General features: G+C 28.7%; 1 protein-coding gene across 1 annotated transcript in view; it reads left to right on the forward strand.

Annotated features, from left to right (window-relative positions):
* The first annotated feature begins 7,658 nt into the window (after positions 1–7,658).
* The window catches only part of LOC136973286 (serine/threonine-protein kinase tricornered-like), a 40,438-nt gene continuing 26,339 nt past the window's right edge, over positions 7,659–21,757 (forward strand). The window contains 2 exon segments of the mRNA XM_067268009.1: positions 7,659–7,775; positions 12,800–12,948. Coding sequence (XP_067124110.1) covers positions 7,755–7,775; positions 12,800–12,948 — 170 coding nt within the window. The 5' untranslated portion in view covers positions 7,659–7,754.

Here is a 21,757-nt window from a genome sequence, read left to right on the forward strand (position 1 = left end):
TTTACTGTAACTGATTATTATTTAAATTTAGTGTAGTTCATAAACGTTCAGTACATATTAACAATTTGGATTTCTATCGCGCAACACCAGCATATAACAAACCTATGGTCACTGTTTGATCATACCACGCTTTACAAAACGGGCTTCAATTTCGTCAATTATGATAGAACTTATTTTAGTGGGAAGTTTCATTGAGTTAGATGTATCAGCATACAAAATACCCGTGCTCATTGTTTGCTAGTGACGCGCGTTGCAAAATGGACAGTCATGTATCCTCAATTATGGCAGGATTGATCCTTAGAGGGAGTCAGGATTAGTGGTTTAGATTTGTAACTCGTGGCATCAGCATACAACAGACGTATTGTCATTGTTTGCTAGTGGCACGCGTTACGAAATGGGCAATCACTTAACCTCAATTTTGCCCATTATGGCGGACATGCTTAGTAGGGTAACCTAGCATCTGCGAAATGTGAAGTACGAAACTCCGACTCGAATTATACGTGTTAACTTACGAGAATCAAGATTGAATCCGAGCCCGGTTCTTTCGCATAATAGGTTGAATATTAACTGTCGGTCTATATATTTACCACATTTTTGAAATTTTAATATATAATTATTTCAAAATTCGACTTTCAGAATACAAAAATATATTATTTACTATGATTACAATATAAAAAAAGTATATCAGGTATATAATTTCAGGCATAAGTGTAGTTTTTAATCTGGTTTTGATGTCTTATTATTATGTATGCTGTACTCGTTATTGTTGTTATTCTTGTTTTATTTTTGGTTTATAGTTTCAATGCAAAATCTGGCTACTAGAATACTTGACTTTTAAGGTGCAGCTGAAAATTGAGAATGTACCACACCCCTTGACAAATATTACTTACCAAATTTTACTCAATGAGTAAACTACTACGTGGAAAAAAAAATGAATTTTTACTTTTATTAAAGAAGCCAAACCCATAGAAAGAATTCGTGTGAGTAGAACTCATCGAGGTTAAATAGTTCAACGACACGGGAGGGTCGAAGTTCAACGGTAAATATGCAGCTATGTGAAAATAATTCACGTACGAATCTAAGATGGGGCGATGTGCTAATATCAAATCTTCTGATAGAGAGTAATAATTGGACAGTATAGTTGGAAGGAAGGCGGGTCCTGGCTATTTGTCAAGTTGAAGATAACGATGGGCGGTTCCTCGCAGGTGTAGGACTGGTTCGTTCTACTTTTCAAACTCTTATGATGTGACTGGCATTGAAAAGTAATGCCACTTAATTACAATAGATATATATAATTTAGTACAGAATGCGGAAGGCTTAATATTTGTCAATTCATCTACGACCATCTGCGAATATTAAGTCTTCCTAAACAATATTTATCGTAGCATTTTTAATGAGTAAACAATAACGAAGATGTTTAGATTCGAAATCACGTTATATTATATTATTTTCGAACATAAAAATAAGATTAACGGTGGGAAAGGTAAGCAGAAACCTTCACAATAATGACATAAAATGTCAAAACACGTTGTTATAGTAAATAATAGATCGTGTAAAATTTACATAAAACCGTTCTAAAATAATAAAACAAGTACTTTTTTTTAATACAGAAGTCTTTATAAACAGAATTTTTAAGAATTTTGTTAGAAAACTTTATTTTATAGTTGGTTTATTAAGTTTCGTCCATTAAATCTTTGGCAATTTATACGAGCTACATTATGTAATTATACACGTCTAAACTTCGGTTTAGCGCCATCGTTTGTTAGCTCTGAAATTGGTACTAAATCGAGTGTGACGCTAAACTGAAGTACTTCAAACAATAAAAATTGTATTGCGTGTATACCTCATTACCATATAGTAATGAGGTATACACGCAATTTCAAGATTGAGAGTTTGAAAGTCATGACGAGTTGATTTCATGATAATAGTGCAAATCATGCATTAGTAATTCACAAATACTGAAGAGTGATTTACGGGGAGTGATCCGTTTACAATTATTTATTGGCGCTTTACTAGGGTAGCTCTAATACGAGGGCGCTACATCGAGGTTTGATCGTATATAGGCCACAATCTACACACGTAAATATACAAGTTTTGTATATGTAAATTTTACAATAAATATGATAATAAATCACATATTAGCATAAAAATTATTAAAAATTAAATTAAATTTTATAAAAATTACTACATATGAAGAAAAAATTACAATATGAAGAAATAATTTTTAGGTGAGGATTATTTACAGTCTTCTATGAAGAGTTATGATACATTTATGGTGAGTTAATAACTTTTCTATTAATTCTCCATAAATATAAATTGAATGACAAGTAATAAAAAAAAGGTATTTATAAGATGTACACACTTGCAGTTTATAATTATTATACAGTCTGCATAAACTATGAGATATGGAATATTTAGGAGTCATAGTGTTGTTTATGAGTACATAAAGTACAATGCACTACACTAGCAATATGTGACATGCCTCAGAATAAAAGTAATAAAATATAATGATGATGGGTATTATTAAATATAAACAATCGATTATATTAAACCAGAAGCTTTCAACAGGTTTACTGGATCATGCGTCTGTCAATACATTGTTTTCGAATAGATAGATTGGTAGAAAGCTAAAGTTTTGCCTTTCGTTTAATTAAAACATTTTCATTTTAAAATTATTTATATACTATAAAGCCTCGATATAGCGCTTTCCTAAATAAAGCCACTTTGATAAAACGCTCATAAATATTTGTGAATGGATCTTTCACATAGCCTAAATGTAAACTAAACAATCCTTCAGTAGGCCTACCTGTGAATTATTAAAGACACAATTTGGCATTGTTATCACAATATCACGTGACTTTCAAACTCCCAAACTCTAACTTGTATGTATATCTCATTAATATATCTAGTGTTTAGTGTTTGAGGTTCTCCGTTTAATATGGGGAAGATCCATTCACGAGTATGCTTTAGTGTTTTTACGATAGCGGCGCTAAATCAAGGTTTGACTTTATTAAAAATATAATTTTTCAGTTTCAATACTGAAGTGTTTTATTGAACTATAATGATTATATGATAATATTTTTTTATTTAACTTTCTAAATACAGTCAAACCTCGATATAGTGCCATTCAAAATAGTGTCATTTAATATTTGCCAACAGATCTCTCTCACAAATATTTCCTATTATCATATGCAATTCTTGTCTAAGATACTTCAGTTTAACGCCGGTTTGTTCAGTAGCAATTTCAGAGGCGACAGATGGTAGCATTAAATCGAGGTTCGGCTGTGTAGTAATGTGGTCTGCACACGAGTTTGAAAGTCACGTGATTGTGTGATAACAATGTCATTTGCAACGCAAAAGCGTGCATTTAGTAGTTCAGATACCGAAGGGTTCTTCTCTATTTAATATTTATGAGAGTGACCGTTCACGAATATTCATTGGCATTTTACGAGGATGATGCTATTTAGAAGGGTACTATGTCGAGGTTTGACAGTAATTTAAAATCGTTCGGTTTAAAACAGATTTATAAATACATTTAAATTAAATTACAGTAAATGTTAGCAAAAATAATATTTGATAAATGCTTAATAAAGCCGCAATAAGATATTCTATAATGACCTGGAGGATCACGCAGGACCCCATAACATAATCTAAAAAAATCTCAATTAAATCATTCGAAGCTTCGAAGTAATTATTAATATTTAGTTTATGAAACTTAAATATTCTTGAAGTAGTGAATCAATTTTCGACACATGTATTTATATAATCGAAAATTAATTTTTTATATTGTATCAGTACCATTCGAATGTACTGTACGTAAACTGGATATAGATACGAGATTTTTAATCAATTTATTATACATAAAATTGAATCTCGTTGCCCCTGCCCATTTCACGCTGTTAAGAGAATTTAAATTCACGCCTTCGTCGTCTATAAGCAAATGTCTACTATGCCTACGCCTAAATCCGGCCCTGTATTGAAGTCACGTCTTGAATAACTTTTTTTTTTTTTTTTTTTTTTTCCTCTGTGTATTCTAACGTTGACATCTCTCTAGTTTGCTTGAACAGAAATTCAACTTTGCCAATTCATTACGCGATATAAAACCAATACATTTACCCATGCCAGCTGCATATTCAATTAACGTGATAATGCATTAAACGAAATAGGGTAAAATACAAAGTAAATTAGTCTATATTCGCTTCAATAATGAGGTTTATAACATATTTTTATATAGAATACATTTATTTAATTTCCATTAATGTTATATTCAATGAGCATTGTGGGGTTGCAATAAGGGGTACTTCATAAAAATGCTGATTATTAAATATGTTAATAAATCGAAAAATTATGTATGAAGAAGCTATAAATCAAAAATTACAGGTAGAAAATTAGATTTTTAAGATAGGATTTCATTAGAATTGGAGATGTTAGAATTTGGAACCGTTACAACGAGTACCATTTGTAATGGTATCAATAGGATTTAAAACGATTTCTTCCGTTTCCTTTTTTGTTACAGAGAAAAATTTATAATTTAATTTGTATGTACGACTTCCCTTATCGAGTATATAAGAATTCAGAGGTCACGAACCGTATTTGTCCCACTTTCGATTGTCGATGACCTTTACTTATTGATTCTGATATTGGGGTTCAAAAGTCAAGAACATTTTTTGAATATCGTTATACAGGAATTCGGATACAGAATATTTATTTAAGCGAATATATCTCTTTTTAATACCAATAATTACAAATTTATACACAAAAAATATTGCAATAGATTAAAAAAAACGGTGCTAACGAGTAACGATGGTATTATTTTTTTTACTGACCTTTATCTTTCGAGTCCAAGGTCAAGATTCATAGTTCAAGATCTAGTCTGACGGTTAATGTGCCCATAGAATACAGGTGACATTTCGTATCATGCCTTAGATACGTGAATTAATTAAATTTACGTGTTAACACTGCTAAACCCCCCTAAAATTCAATACCATTTATTTAATTTTTCATTTTAATATCTGAAAATTTTTAAAAAATAATATGTAAATTTAAAAACAGAAAAGAAAATTGTATATTGTGTACGCTTTCACGAAAAATAAAATATTCAATTTTTTGAAGGGCACATTAAATAGGGTACTATATAAAATTAACGCGTGTGCTGCCCTCTGGTGACAACATTTTAAAATTACATATTTTATATTTAATTTAAATCCTGTTTAGAAAAATCTAAATATAAGTAAAACTTATATATTCTTAAAAAGCAAACAAAATTTCTAAATATTTTATCAGATATTCCCAATAAAAGAATAAATATATTTCCAGGCAATGTTTATCAATAGATAGCACCTGTATTATCAGTGTTGTTATATATTTTTTATCAATATAAGTGTGTAGTTGCACAATGAATTTTCACAGAAATATCCTGTATAATTTTTAGTTTCGATTTTTGTAATTATATAAATGAATATTCAAATTTGCATTAAAATGTTCAAAAATATAAAATTTCTCCATTCCAGGTGTTGAAATTTAAACTTATATCGTATACTTCGTATGAGACATTTGAATTGGACTTTTTAAAAATTATTTAAGTTTATTGTGTTCATTTTTATATTACTAATTATTAATTAAATATATTTTTAAATTATTACGCAAAAATAGCATTTGTACTTTCCCTGCTGTTATAAATAACAGAGGAAAAGTATGGCGATCGGTCAGAAAAAGACCTTTCAAGATTTTTACATTTTTGGACTCAGGACACCTTGAAACATTGAGAAATGCAAAAAGAATCTGGAGTAATTTCCGTATGTATGGATGATAGTGTGTGTGTGTATGTGTGGCACGATTTTGTTCGCCCTTTGAAACTTAATAACTCCTGTGCTTTTTGTCGAAAACTTCTGAAGTTTAACATGGAGGTTTGCTTATTTGGACAATTGGTGCTATTAAATTTTAGTGATTAAAGGTCCACTGGATGGAGAGGTAAAGGGGGGTCATGTGTATCTTCGGTAGGGTCGGACTTAACGACGATTTTACTTGTTATTAGTTAGCATTTACAATTTTTTATAATACCCATTCCTACCCTGAAAATTAAGCTTTCTGCCATTTTATAATAGTTAAAAATATAAAGTTTTTTAATAAAAATAAATATATAACATAACAGATGGTGACACCAAATGTTGCCTGGAAAGTTAAGAAACTCGTTGCAGAATTTTTTAATGAAGTACTATTAGAGAAATACATTATTTCTACGAGGCTACTTCAGCAAGGGACTGATGACAATAGCAGAAATAATTAAGTTTCTGTTATAGATTATATACATAAAAAAAATACATTGCAGTTAAGATATAAGACATAATATATTCAAAAAATTTAGATTTTAAATTAAAGTTTTTAAAAAATCCTGAAATAACCATTCTTTGAATTCTTTCTTGGTGCAGAAAACGACACGCTACTGAAAACAAGCATTGCTTTTATGTAATGTTTACAATGTTTAGGTATAAAAGTTTTTGTTTTTTTAGAAGTTGAGAACTTTATAATAATCATAAATATGATAAAAGACGAGAGTATGCGATCTAATTCGGTAAATGACTGGCATAAAATGCTGACATATTGCTCCCACGCTGGGGTATAGGAGAGATCCTGGCGATGAGGTCGTGCATTGCATACAAATGATCCATTAAAGGAGAGCATCTTTCGATCTATTTTAAGCAATAAAACCACGACTGGTTGTCGATATGCTACGTTGATTATAAACTACCCCTTTACCTGATATAATGTATAGCCTATAAGGTCACGTTATTAAAATAGTTATGGAAAAATTAATTTTCCAAAACGACCCATTTAATGTCTAACAAACGGGGTCGTTTTGCTATTTCGGTTATTGAGGTCGTAAGACTTTAATATTAAATAAATATATCGATATGTATACTTTATGTTCCCACTTTGGGTAGTTAATTTGTAGTACTTAGCAAATGACTTCGGGCGTATCAAGATGGAGGAAGCTTTACACGACTAGTTCCTATAATAAATTTCTATTCAAATAATATTGTATAATGATGATAATATAAAAATATTTTATGGGCTCACGAAATTATCCGGAAAATGACCGTTTATGATTGTTTCTTTTTTTCCACGGATGTTTCTTATTTTGAATGATTATTGATGAATTACAAAGTATATACAGTAGACATATTGGTATATAATACTTAATTTTATATGCAATGTATGCACTTTGACATCACTTTAAATTATAAAAAATAAATAAAAATAAATATAGATTTTTCTCTGAATATAGAATTTTATTTTGAACTTTTATATAGGCCTAATTTGGAACTGTACAGTACAAAGTGGACACTTCATGTAAATCCTAAATACTACGCTTACATTCTAAATTACGAGTTTTAATAAAAATATTTAAGTTTATTATGCCCTTATTTTTTACATTTATGTTTAATGGTTAGAAATACTTTCATCCTCAACCAGGAAATGCTTAAAAACCAACAACAGCTAGAACTCGTATTGAGTAAAGTTAAATTGAAGTAAGTAAAAACGACAGTGATTTTTTTAAATATGTTTCATTCATTCGTTGACCTATAAACCCAAAACGAGAATATGTGATGACAAAGGATGCAGCAAGGGTTGGTAAAGCACACACGTGATTCTTGACATCATGTTGCTGTTAGAAACGGTGTGATAAAGTGGCGTTGGTAGCGAAGCTAAGATCTCATTTACAAGGTTGCATTTTACAGAATGAACGATTAATAATGTTCTCTCGTAATTTCAAGGTAAGTTTATTCTCTTATTTTATTTTTAATAGCAAGAAGGTCGCGTCGAAAGGGAAAAATTGGGACACAAACTAATGCAAGAGCTTCGTTCTTTACCATGCAACGACATAAATGAGTGAGAATCTGTCGAAGCTAAAGTTTCAACTATCGAATCTCATAAGTTATGCCGAAAGCGAACGTTAATCGAATCTTCACCATATTTTTTTCTAAAAATCGTTTTTCTATCGTAAGTTGCTTTTTATATATGTAAGTAGTTCACTCAATAATGTGTTCTTTGAACTAGTTTTAAGCACCGCTATAAAAGTTAATATATTAGAATACATTAAAATAGAAGAGTTCCTAAATACGTTATGTTAGCACGTAAGCCATAGCTATAAGTTTGCACTAATGCAAAAAAGTGCTTATAGAAAAAACTGCTTCTCTGATAAAGTATCCGCTTCTTGAAGGTGGTATAACAGGTAAGAAAGCTGTCTTACCTGAATTAATGCACACGGCATGAGACAGGAAGTGGCAACGATGCAATCAATGATTGATGTGACTATCAAAGTTTCCCGTATAAAACACACACACCAAAAAAAATATATATATATATATTGATAAAAGAAACTATTTGAGTTGTTAGTATTTTCACACAAGTACAGAGAAATTAGGACATTAATCCCGAAAAAGAGGAAAAATACAAAAATTTTTAGTAACAAATACATTTATTCGTGTTATATTTAAAATTATGAATAAATTTTAAACAATAACTACCGTCATATAGTATTACTACATAGAATGTAAAATAATAGCAATATGGCAAAGTCCACCCGGTTTAAAATTAAATTTATCTACTGAATCAGCGTTAGGTGATTCTATATTGAGATATTCGTGGAGAGTGATTCATGCAGTTTTGCAGCTATGTTTTCTTTTATAAATTGTAGAACATTACAAATTACAACTTTTGTAAATGTTTCATTAATTATTTATTACAAATTCCGATCGCATTTAAACTCGTTTTGCTTGAGTTGTGACCTTACAGCCTCAGTTCAACTAAACGAGTTTAAATATGTCACAATTGTTTGAAATTTATCTGGATGATGATCTTCAAAGATATTCACATTCGAATATTATCTGATAAATTATATAGAAAGAGATGTCTAAATATTAATACATGATCTCAAAATGGTTTCGTTGTATTACTTTTTTGGCAACGTCCATCACACTTTACGAGTTTTGACATTGACTTGTAATATTTTTAAACAATTTAAATATTTACTCATTAAACTTAATTTCGATTCGATTGCACAAGGTGACACCATTTAAAACGTTGCAAAAGTGAATGTCAACCGAGTTTATTGGTTTATGCAAATTAACACGCTTAACGCACTGCGTATACTGTACATACATAAACAGTGTAAGATCTTTCATTAATGAACACCCAAAAAATGGTTGAACTAGTCACGTTTAAGAGGATTTTCATTTATAATTTATTAATAAAAAAAACAGAATTTTTTAAAATACTATCGATAAGTTCTCGAGTAATGTTTGTACAGTGCATTGTCTGGTTTTGAATTGTGGTTGACCTAATTCTATTACTTTATCGCGTCCTACTTATGGATGTAGTAAAGCGAAATTACTTTACTTCGATTTCCTTTTCGTAAAAGAGAAGAGAATCTTTCAAATATAGATATAAATCTCATTTAAATTTAGGTTGCATCTATTGAAAAGAATTACAACTTTCATTTTTTTTTGAAAACGGTAATTCAATGTATCACGTCTCCAGGCGATTATTTATAAAACTGTCAAAACTTTACTATTTAAATTTCTTGATTTTTTTTTCTAGTATTTATGTGTAAAACTTATAAACTGTAACAAATAGAAGGATATTGTTAATCACCCTCATAAATTTTACTCTTAATTCACATTTGGTAAAGCAAGTGTTTATCTGGATATAGTTGAGCAGAAATAAATACTATTTTTTTCTTTTTGTTCTTGCTGAAAAAAGGGTGGGTTCCAGTTTTCATGCATTTTAATAGGTGGACTTCCTTGAATTATAAAGGAGAGCTCGATTCATCCAGCATATCAAATCATTCTGCTCTATAGCCAGTGACAACGCCATTAATTTTTTCTGCAAGTCTCGTTGATTCTTGTATAGTACCGTGTTCAGAATTGTCTAAACTTATTGAGATGCTAATGAGACCTTATTTCAAGAGATTAAACGCCTAATTTATGTGATAATTCTACAATAACAACGTAACGTTGCCATGGAAAATAAGATCTAAACAAACATCATTTCAGTTAATTGACATTAGATTTGATTTGGCTTCAAAATGGTGTCCTATCAACACACAGATGGTTGGGCATTTAAAAAAATTTTCTTTTTATCTAAAAGATAAAATAATATATTTAATTTAAATGTTCAAAGTTCAAATGCTCTCATTTATAGAATGAAGCTGATGTTGAATTTCTTTCGGTTTATCAGCTTCAGTTTACGGGCAAGAATAACGAATGAACTCATAAACTGAATAAAATACCTTCATTTTTCATTCGGTTTACGAGCTTCCTTGTTTATTCTTCTTCGTTTCTCTTCAGTTCATCCGAATCCGTCTTTTTTTTTTTCTATATTTCTGATATTTATTTTTACTTGAAAAAATAATTATCATAAGATAAATTTAAAAACATAATTTAAAGATTTTACTTATTTTAGAATTATACTTAGAAGAAATATATACCAGTAACAAAGTTCATTCTTAGTAACTAACAAACGAAATTCGTCTCAATTTACATAAATATCATTCTTTTGTCTTCTTAATACGAAAATCCAATTAATTATTCAGCTCAAAATATATTTTTATTTTATATTAATCTTATAAGGAAATTAAACTCTCGCAATCTAAAAAATATCACGTAACCATTCGGGAAAAAAATAATTACTTTACACGCGACATTATTGATAACGGTTAAATCTATACATTTTAAATTAAAGTAGAATATTACCTCAAAAACATAATATATTTATATATAAATTACGTTTTCTTGTGAGAAAAATCAACGGACAATTAAAAAAATCAGTTAAAGACAATTCGTACAAATTGCCTTTTTCGCTAAAAATGAAATGGTGTGTAGTCTAGTACACTTAATTTGGATGTTCTTTGTTTATATGCTTGTTCTTGTGTATAGAATGAATGAAATTAAAGATTTCAAACTTATATTGAAAGTTCATTAACTAAAAATATTGCTCATTATCAGTTTATGAGCTTTATTTTATGAGCAGCAATAAAGAACACAGCCATAAAATGAACATTATTCATTTTTATAAGTATCATGATTATTCATTCTTCATCTAATTTATTATTACAATAATATTCAATTAAATATTCAGTTTTTATTTTTCACTTTGTCATTCTTCGTTTAGTTTATGAGCTTTGCTTTCTTTTCAATTATTCTTTATTCTTATTCTTTATTTATTCGATTTAAGAGTTTCATTCTTCAATATTCATTCAGTTTATTAGGTCCATTTTTAAAAATACATTCAGAAAATATAATGTAATTTCTATGCATATGTGCTGATAATATGATATAAACATTTTCAATTATATATTACTAAAAATAAATGAATTACTTAAAGTAAATAATCAGTGAATGTATGATCGTGTGATATCAGCTTTCCGCTTTGAAAAATCCAGGTTAGAATCCGGTCCGGATCACCATAATGAATTACGTATATATATTTGTTTCGAGGGCCGCTTCCTGTCCTTAATCTACACTGGTAGACCACATTGCGGGTTAGTCCTCGTAATGGGCGAAAATATAACTTTAATATAATGTTTAATCGCATCCTACTGGCCGGATGGCCGAGCAGTTAAGGTAGCGGCTCACCGCTCTGGGGAATCCGGCATCAAACTCGAGTGATCGAAAAATCCTAAGATTTTTGGGGAGTGTTCAGTCCGGATATGTCGGGCACTGTCTCTTACTACTCGGCCGCGTCATTGTGGGTCTGGCGAAAGCAATAATGAGCTTGACAAAATAATCCTTTTTAGTGTTCACGGGGCGAAAAGACAGAAAAAAATCGTATAATATTGCATATTATATAAAATATTTAAATAATATACAATTATAATTGTGATACTTTATGTAATAAATATATAATATGCAATTACGTAGAGGTAAATATACAGGCTTGCATATATTGATACTTATATAAATAAATTAAATATATTTATAATAATATATGCACATAATATACTTTACACGGGAATAATTTATTACCTTTCATATACAAAGATATTAACAAAGTATTACTATATATATCCAGTTATATATTAATAATTTATAAATATATTTATAAAATAATATAATAAGAATAAATAATAAAGTTTTATTATTTTAATTTATCAAGTTTTAAGTTAAGTAAAAATATTATTAAGATATTTTTGTTTTTTAAACAAATTATTTTTTAAAAATAATAATGTAACGATGTTTATGTATTAAATTATTTTTATAAAAAAATTTATTATTGATATTTTTTTAAAATTGTTTTTATAAATAAAAATCAATGATAAATTAATATATTTTTAATGTTTTTAATAAATAAACTTCTCAGAAGTCGTTAAATAATTAATTTTTATTATTTGAAAACACGAAGAACGGCGAGTATTTTTACATTTAAGACAATAAATAATAACTTCCGGTCTACTGGAAATTTTCTATAACGTTCGGATATAAATTTTATATTGACGAATATATAATTCTAAGACGTTTTATTTTATTTTTTTAATGAATCGATTACACTATTCATTTATTTTTGTAAAAAAAAAAAAAGTCTATGTTAACGATCCGTAACTTTACGAATGGAAGCGTAGAGCACCAAACGATAAACACACCCAAAACTAAAAGGCGACCTCAGACGGTCATTCACCGAATTGCCGTTACGCATGCGCATTAGCAAACGAGAGGAGGAAATGAGAAAGATGGAATTTAAATGGTTAGACAAAGAAGAAAGTTTCGATTAAAATTAAGAATTAAATGTTTATTGATTATAGAATAGAAAAAGTAAAGAGAAGATGTCAACGACAGGCGGCGGAGAAATACGTTTTAGCGGACATACCATCGATAAAGCCACAAAAGCTAAAGTTCATCTGGAAAACTTCTATTCCAATCTTATTAATCAACATGTTGAAAGAAAGACCAGGTTTGTTCTAATCTCATTCATTTATAAACATTATTATAATGTAATATGATTTAGTTTGTAGTGAAAATATCTGCCATTTTGTTTACTTGGTTTTGTTTACCGCTTCACATTAATTTAATGACGTAATTATCGACATTAACATTTTTGTCGTCATTAATACGTAATTCATGTTAATGCCATTCTATATACATTTATATTGCTACAGTTTACACATTTAATACACGGTTTAAAGTAAAAGATCTGTACTGTTTGATCATGTGATAAAATCAAAATCAGCTGGGACTTGGGACCTGTAGAACTGGTCATGAAGATGATCCAATGGAAACAGAGGAAGAAGACATCAAAGGAATACATGATTAAATATCTAATTATTTAAATTACTTTTACAGACTCACCAGTGATGTAAACTTAAATTATATAAAACTATAATAAATTTAGCTCGATTTAGATATAAATTTAGCTCTGATTTAGTATTGGATAATGATAATATCCACTACAAAATAATTATAAATCTCTGCATAATGATAAGAAATTTTAATGCTGACGGAAGTGGTTCGCTTTTAAATAAATAAATAGAGGAGTTAAAATATTCAGAAGAACTATAAATGAAATCACAAATATTTTGAAATTATGGATTTTTAAAATTCAGTTTGTTAATAGTGTAGTTGCTTGTGATTATGCTCTGTTACAAAATATCTAGTAATTCTTCTGGCAGATTCATTTGTAACTTACAATTATTTTCATATGAAAGAGATAAGGTGAAAGTTAACCTTAGCTGAAAGTTAGAAAGAATAAATATATCTTTTAATGTGTAGTCCACGCAAATAGTGTCCTTAATATATAATTTTCTTAGTTGCAGTTTAGTAACAAAATAGTCAAACTCAGCCTTTTTAAACACTTAATGAACAGTTATGCCTAAAGATGGTTTATTCTATTAGGTTGAAAATGTTAGTGTTTCGTTTAATAAAAATTTCTCAGTAATAGAAGGTGTTTGATGGTTTATTAAGTGTTGCATTTTAGTTTGTAGATACAGTCAAATCTAGGTACAAAAATTATAAATACAGTTATAAATCCCTGTATAATAAGAAATACAGTGTTCTATGCAATTCATATTAGCTTCTGATTGAATGATATTCTCTTTTGTGATAAATCTGTGTTTAGTGATACATGTTTTTTACTGAACTTAAAATTCACAGTATTTTCCTTTCACTATGTTTATAACACAGTAAATTAAATTTTAATTAATTTATTGTTAGTGTCACATTTTGATTCTAGAAACAATCTTAATACAGTGCTACATCAATACAAATGAGAGCAGGTTTCCAGATTTAGCATTTTTCAATATATTAGTATCTATATTTTTTGTTTACCATTTAAAATTATCATTTTTTGTTTTGTTTAGCTGAAACACTAGCTTTTGAACAAAAGTTGTTTGATAACATTTAACACTAAACAATGAAGGAAACCAGTTTTAACATTTTCTAGAACAATTTATCTTTTTTTTGGCACTATTTAGGCTTAAATGTATCATTTCCAGTTTTTTCAAGAAATTATAAACTACAGTAAACCTGTATTCTAGTCAAACCCAAAATCTGCTGGAACCTGATCTTATTAGGTGATATTAATTGAGGAGGTCTACGGAGAAAGATATTTAAGTTAAATTTTGATATTTTTAGGAATTTTCAAAGAATTGTTCATATGCATTGGAGTGAGTAGTGTAAATATTAAATATGCTCCAGTAAAGTGCTTATTATAGCAAGGAGAATATCTGTATTATAAAACCCTATTCACTATTCATAAATAAAACACTTAGCTAAAAAAGTATCTAAGTACTTAGGTACCTTAATCCACTTAGAGCTTCTCAATTATAACAAAGCCACTTTTACTTTTAGAATTAGTGTAATTTGTAACACTATGACATCCCTATATAATTTCTGAGGAACTTTGTTATGTTAAACTCATTTAACATAATAAAGTTCTCTTACAAAAGGTACAGGGATGTCTTAGTGTTGCAAATTATACTTATTCAAATAATTACAAAAAAGCATTCTCCTTAAGAAAATAAATTGTTTTAGAATTAGTTTAGTTTTAGTTGATTTTTGTCTAAGAAGATTTAAATTCTGACTAATTTTAGATTTTGATATTTAACATATACTATAAAATCATTTAAATCTTGTACTACAGGAGACTAATAATACTCTGTTTCTCTGTTGTAACATTGCCTAACTTTGTAGTAATTAATATATTTATAGTCTGACAAAGTTAATTAAATAAGGATTGGGATACACTTTAAAAAACTCTCATTATAAAAATATTTTTCTTTGTTCTGGTAAATATTCTTATAGTGGGATTGACTGTATTGTATTTTTGTGATTCAAAATAATTACCATATATGTAGCATAATTTTATTCTCAGTGGTTTATATTTTAGTACAACAATAACTTCATACAATATCTGAAAATTTATTTCTTAATATCAAAATTTGTTTTTTTTTTTAAATATAATTTGTTAGCATTATATATTTTTAGTTTCATATAGCAATATAAATTGGTTTCATCAAATTATATTGTAATTTTCTTATGTTTCTCTTTTAAAATCCATTGGTATATTAAAGTTGAGTGAAATTTTTTGAACTATGCTTTAACTATTGGTATTTAATAAATTTCTTTGGAGATGGATAATACAATGTCGGTTCTGCAAATAAGTAGAGGAAGTGGTAGAATTTAACACTGACAGAGGTGGTTCTCTTACAAATAAATGAATAGTTGCTAAAATATTCAGAAAGAACTACAAATGAAATCACTAATATTTTGAAATTATGGGTTTTTAAACTTTGTTTTGTTAATACTGTAGGCATCCTTGTGATTATGCTCTGTTTCAAAATAACTGATAATTCTTCTGACGGATTCATTTGTCTCTACTGTTAACTTATTTATTTTTCTATGAAAGAGATAGGTGTTATCCATGACAAGTATAGTGAGGTACACCTAGCAGAGTAAAAAGAAACAATGTTTTGTAAAGGTTAAAGGATAAGTAACAAAAATGAATAGCATCAAGTTCATTCTTATTACCAATTCCTTGACCTTTAACTCATTTGTATAATACTGACTTGCATTTTTAAAAGAAACACTGTAAGAATTGGTATTTGCATATATTTAACAGATTAATGTTATGTCTAGAATTTATTTTTAATTTTAAAACTTTATTTATTCTTCTTTGCTTTTATTATGTTGATGAAACTTCATTTGTCTGTATTTCTAAAATATTAATGTTTACCCAAGGTTTAGTTGATTCTTAATCATATGATTTTAGTCTAGGTACATTTTTATGAGGAAAAATAACTCTGGCAAACATAAAATCAATAAAGTGTGCATGTAAAATAGTGATGAAAAAAAAATGACATTTTTAATATTAATTCAACTTCACTGTTGTTTATCAGTTTTAGATGATTTTATTGATATATACAATTATAAATAATAGATAATAATTTGCCAGTTAAATATTTTGTTTTAAAGAAGTTCAAATTCTTAGAAATTAATTTTACATGGAAAAGCATCAGGACAATTTATTTCAATAATAGGCTAGACTAGGATTGCAGATTTATAAGACTAAAATGTCATAGTCATAGTGTGTTCTCAATATAGTAAACCCTTAAGAGACTAAGCTAAATCATTTTCTACATATATAAAGAATAGCAAGGTTCAAAAAAATTGTTCTCTATATAGAGTCTACTGTATTGTAATAGTTTTGCAATTTGATAAATGTAAGATTTTTTATGATCATAATAAGCGTTGAAATTTATTTGTATTTTAGTAGTTGTAATATCTTCAAACTCAACTGATTTTGATTATAAAGTATTCACACATATTAAATACTGGCAACTTTATTATTAAAATACTGACAAATGTTTTGGATGACTTGAAGATGGATATTGAAAAAATCTGAAAATTTCATTAGTATTTTATTAATAAAAGTTGTTGATATTCAAGGTATCTGAATATTTTAGTTATAATAACAACAATTTTTAATAAATCAATTAGTGGCCAAGGCAGTTGAGGCTAGACTTTATAGCCTACTGCTCTGGGGACTGAAGATTGAATCCAGGCAGACAACTAGTGTTACCACATTTTCAAACTTGCTGACCCAGACGGCAAGTCAGGCTTGTTCGAACAAAAGTTCCTGATGCATGCTCAATGTCATTTTACAATGCAAAGAATAACGTGCATGCCGCTTCTAAATCAGTTACAGTTAGGGACTAGGGACTTACGTAGGAGTAACGTAAGTAACCTAAATTAGGAAAGAAAGAACAGACAACTCAGTTCTATACAAGACGTGTACAGGCGTAAAAGCAAATAAAAAAAAAGGTTGACAGGAGGTATGTTGTGCGCCACACGTCGGCGTAAACAGAGTAACATGGTGGAATGGCAGATGAGTTTCGGTCAGTGTGAGGTCTTTTGCTGTTAAAATAATGTAAATTTACAAGAACTTTGTTTCATCATAATTTCACAATTTCTACGAAATTCCCGGACAAAATTAATAGTTCACTCGGACAGTGAATCAATTCCTGGACTGTCCGGGGGAAAACCGGACGGGTGGTAACACTACAGACAACCCTAGAAATTTTTCATAATGTGTCCCAGATATATTGGGTCCCATCCTTTATCATCTGGCCTGAATCTGGCAGAACTTACAATAGGTATGGAAGGAAAAGACTCTCTTTAATGTCCTCAGAGTGGAAAGAATCAAAAAGTATATTAAAATTTTTCACTTTTATAAACATTTCTGTTAAAAAGACTTGACTTATTACCATAGATGTTTTGATTTTTGTCTTTAATATAGGTAGTCCTTTACTTTCAGACCTAATGCATTCCTAGAAATGTGTATAAAATTTGAGCAAGACTTACATGTTATGTCCCACAGAGCTAAAAAGGAAAATTGTAAAATCTCTTATTTAACATATCAAATTTAAGTTTTACTTTTGTAAGTGACATGTTACAATGCATGAAATATCATTTAAAATGTTAAAATCATAAATGAAACAGAAAACAGATGATAAAAATTAATTTTAAAGTTTTCTTTATTTAAACTGAAAATTGCAAAAGCACCATTGCATGCCAGCTTGAAATTTCTGTTTATTGCCTAAATATAAAAATCAAAGTCAAGTTATCTTTAATCAATTATAATTGCATTTAAATAAATAATGAAGCTGCAAACCTGAAAAAGTCAAGACTGCAAGACCATTGATAGACAAAATCAATAAAAATACTAATAATTAAAACTATAAAATCCAATAGTTAAATGATCACATGAGAACTTTGACATATTTTTAAATTATTTCAAACTAATGTGTAAAAGTTTAAATTTTTTAACTGAGTTACTAGTTCTGTAATAAAATAATTCAACAGAATAAACAAACAGGTACAAGATGCTGTTATTGACAAGACTATGTCTTGTCTATAAAATCATACTGCCGTTTTTGTTACCAGCTTAGAGGTATGAAGGAGTACATGTCAAGAGTTGATATTTGGCACAGAGTATTAGGTGCCCAAATCATTTGCGCATAAAAAAATCCAGACTTGTAGGTAGTCAGGGGGACCAAGAACCGAGTCAAAATAAAATACAAAATGCCAACCCTCTTCTACAAACAGGCAAAACAGGCATCTCACCCACCAAAGTCAGGTGGGGAGAGTACCACCCACAGTCATTCTAAGAAGTGAACTCTGACCTTAGGACTGAACACGTAGTATCTTCTATGTTAAATAAAATTTGTAATCTAATTTTGTAAATTTGGGAGTGCTTCAAATATGACTTTAAAAGACAGTTATATGTCGTTACAAGTGGGATTTTTTTTAACATTATCTAGTATAGTAAAATCGTGGGACCAATAAAAAATTTGACGTGTAGGGCAGAGGGTGCCACCGTATGACCTTCACCCTTTGACCTCATTTTGCACCTAAACTCTAACCAGGAGAGACATCTTTTTATTTTATTTAGTTAACCTTTCGATTTGTCAGCTGTGCCGATCTTGGATTTATATTATATCTCGACACTATTGTAAATATCGCATAACCAATACAAATTAAGTAAATTATCGGTTTCTCAGTTAATTTTTACTGGCAGAACAAAAGACGCAGAACACGTGGTTGAGGTCAACAGACAAGGTAGGATGCAACCCAGTATTGTTTGTGCAAAATAAAAAAATAATTTAGGACGATACAATAGTCACGATTATTTTTTTTTTCGAAAACGGAAAATTTTCGTTAGGCATCGACAAAAATTCAACCCGGGCCGACACACAGAGGAAAGAAATTTCTACATTGGATAGGTTAATTTCACTGAAAATGCATTGTGGACGACCTCGTGGTCGTGGCCAGCGAAGTTTGAACGATTGCGCTCAAAACCAGCGATATCAAAGAAGATTGTAGAATGAAAACGAGATCTGCCTTGAGCGTCAAAGTGATCCCACTTAGTAGTGAGTCTCCGACATAGTCTTGTCCCAAATACGGTTTTGCCGTTTTACTTGTTATACATTAGAATCTAATTTTTTAGACTGGAAATATAAACTATAAAAACAAAAAATTAAAACCATTAATATGATTAAACTATAAACTTGTTAAATTATTAGATATATATCTTGAATGAAAGAATTCTAAATTTTTTTATATTTTATTTCACAAAGTATTTAGAAATGTTTACAGTCATCTTTTTTATTCATGGTAGATTGAATCTAGCATCCTCATATATTATAAACTTAGTGGATATTCAATTCTCTTATATAAAATGACAGTATTTGCATGTAACCTATGTACATAGCCTGTATATTTTAAATCATTTCTATATTACATATGATAATGCAAATGCTGTGTAAAAAGTTATCAATATTTCATAAACAATACAATAAGAAAAAACATGTTCAGTGCAAATGAAACCATCATAGCAATGATGTACGATTTTTATCATTTTTCGACATTTATAGAGTAATATAAAATAGTCAGGACAATAATTTAAAATATTCAGAAAACTGGAAGAAACAATAAATGTCTTCATATTTTGTCTTTTCAACACTTCAGGAAAACAACAGTTATTTTCATCAGTTAATTTTGATTAACCTTGGCTTTCTTATTTTCCTATAGAAATAACTCATGAAATGGATGCAATTTTTAAACTGTTCTGTTGGAGACATGTCTTCCACTGATCCTGTACCAAGCAGCATTCAGTTGTTTTGAGGTTGCTTGTGGCTACTGTTGCAAATTCAGCATAAAGTCCTATCTTTGTGTCCAGAGGTTATCCATGGGCACTCACTTCTGGATCAAGTTTTATAGTTTTATTGTTGTATACTTCTTCCATATTTTTCTTACAGCAAATTGAACACCCCATTGTCTGGACAACACAATGTTGAGAATATCTGTTCTTTAGCAACACATTGATGAGATGTTTTACATTATCAGACAGTTCAGCTGTTAGAGCTATTTCAAGTGCCAATATCAGGTACTGCTGATGGCAGTTAAGGCACATAAAGTAGCTTTCGATATTTAAGTAGTTATGTATTAGATATAAAATACTTAATTTGCATAGGTTTTGCTTACTTTAAGTAGGTAAGCAAAAGTTTCCATTCTTATTTCGACAGCCTTGCACGATTCCAAACTTCTTCCTGTAGTAGTATATATTGCCTAATGTTTCCACTGCTGCTAGATGAATATTCAACTACTGATGATTAGCTGTTAACAACTGAATATAAAATATATTAAATATTTAAGTTGCATTCATTGTATAATAATTATTTTTCATTTATTAATATTTAAAATGTTAAAAAGAAGTATTAAATAGAGAATATTTATAATTGAATTTGTTACATATTCATGTTTAATGAGTAGTTAGTTTTTGTAAGAAAATTTTATTTAATGTATGATTTTACTGATGATGGAGAAGCAACTTCATGAAAAATTTACAAAATAATGCTATTTACAACTTATTTAAATTTAATGCTAACTGTTGCTAAACACAACTGTTGCTACATCTAAATAATAACTTGCTGAATTAATTTTACTAGGTTACTAATTTGCTGAATTAGAATGATTTTACATTATAGGTAATCATATTACTATTTCTTAATAACTTTATTCAATTTATTAAAGTTATTAGAAAGCCTAATGATGTATTTTCATTTAAATAAATGTCTTGCTAGTAATGTTAGCTAGAGGGTTTAATTTTAATTCTTCATAAATATATATTAACTTTAATAAATTATTGCATGTTTGGAAAAAGATTTTAATCTGTATTGAGACTGTTATACCAATTATAAAATACAGAGGAGTGAGTTATCATAATCAGAATTATAATCTCAAAATAGGCTTTTAAGTATATTTTGTTAAACTATTAATATTTTTATATTTATTTTTAGATATATTAAAATACAATTAGTAATAATTACTAAATTAGTGAATTATAATTATCAATAAAATCAAAATGCAACAGACTAAAATATTGGAGTTTGCACTTTTCAGAAATATTTCTAATGTAATACTCTTTCTAGTCAAAATAAATTGTTTTTAATTGTTGTCAAATTTCATAGATGAGTAATTCTTACAAAAGTTTTAATTTAAATTTTCCTATGTGTTTCATGGAAAATGCTTTCCCAATTCTAGAGAAATTCTAACCACTGAACTATATTGTTTTGAATTTAAAGTACTAATGAAAACTGTTTTTAGCCGGGGAAAAGATTTGATGATAATTAAAATTTAGTATAGTTATGAATAATTTTATTATTATTTGTCACAACTACATTGTAATAAATTAGTAGGATTTAATT

This window comes from Centruroides vittatus, unplaced genomic scaffold (genome assembly GCF_030686945.1).
Source record: "Centruroides vittatus isolate TY-2023 unplaced genomic scaffold, ASM3068694v2 contig_3127, whole genome shotgun sequence".
In the NCBI taxonomy this organism is placed as follows: Eukaryota; Metazoa; Arthropoda; class Arachnida; order Scorpiones; family Buthidae; genus Centruroides; species Centruroides vittatus.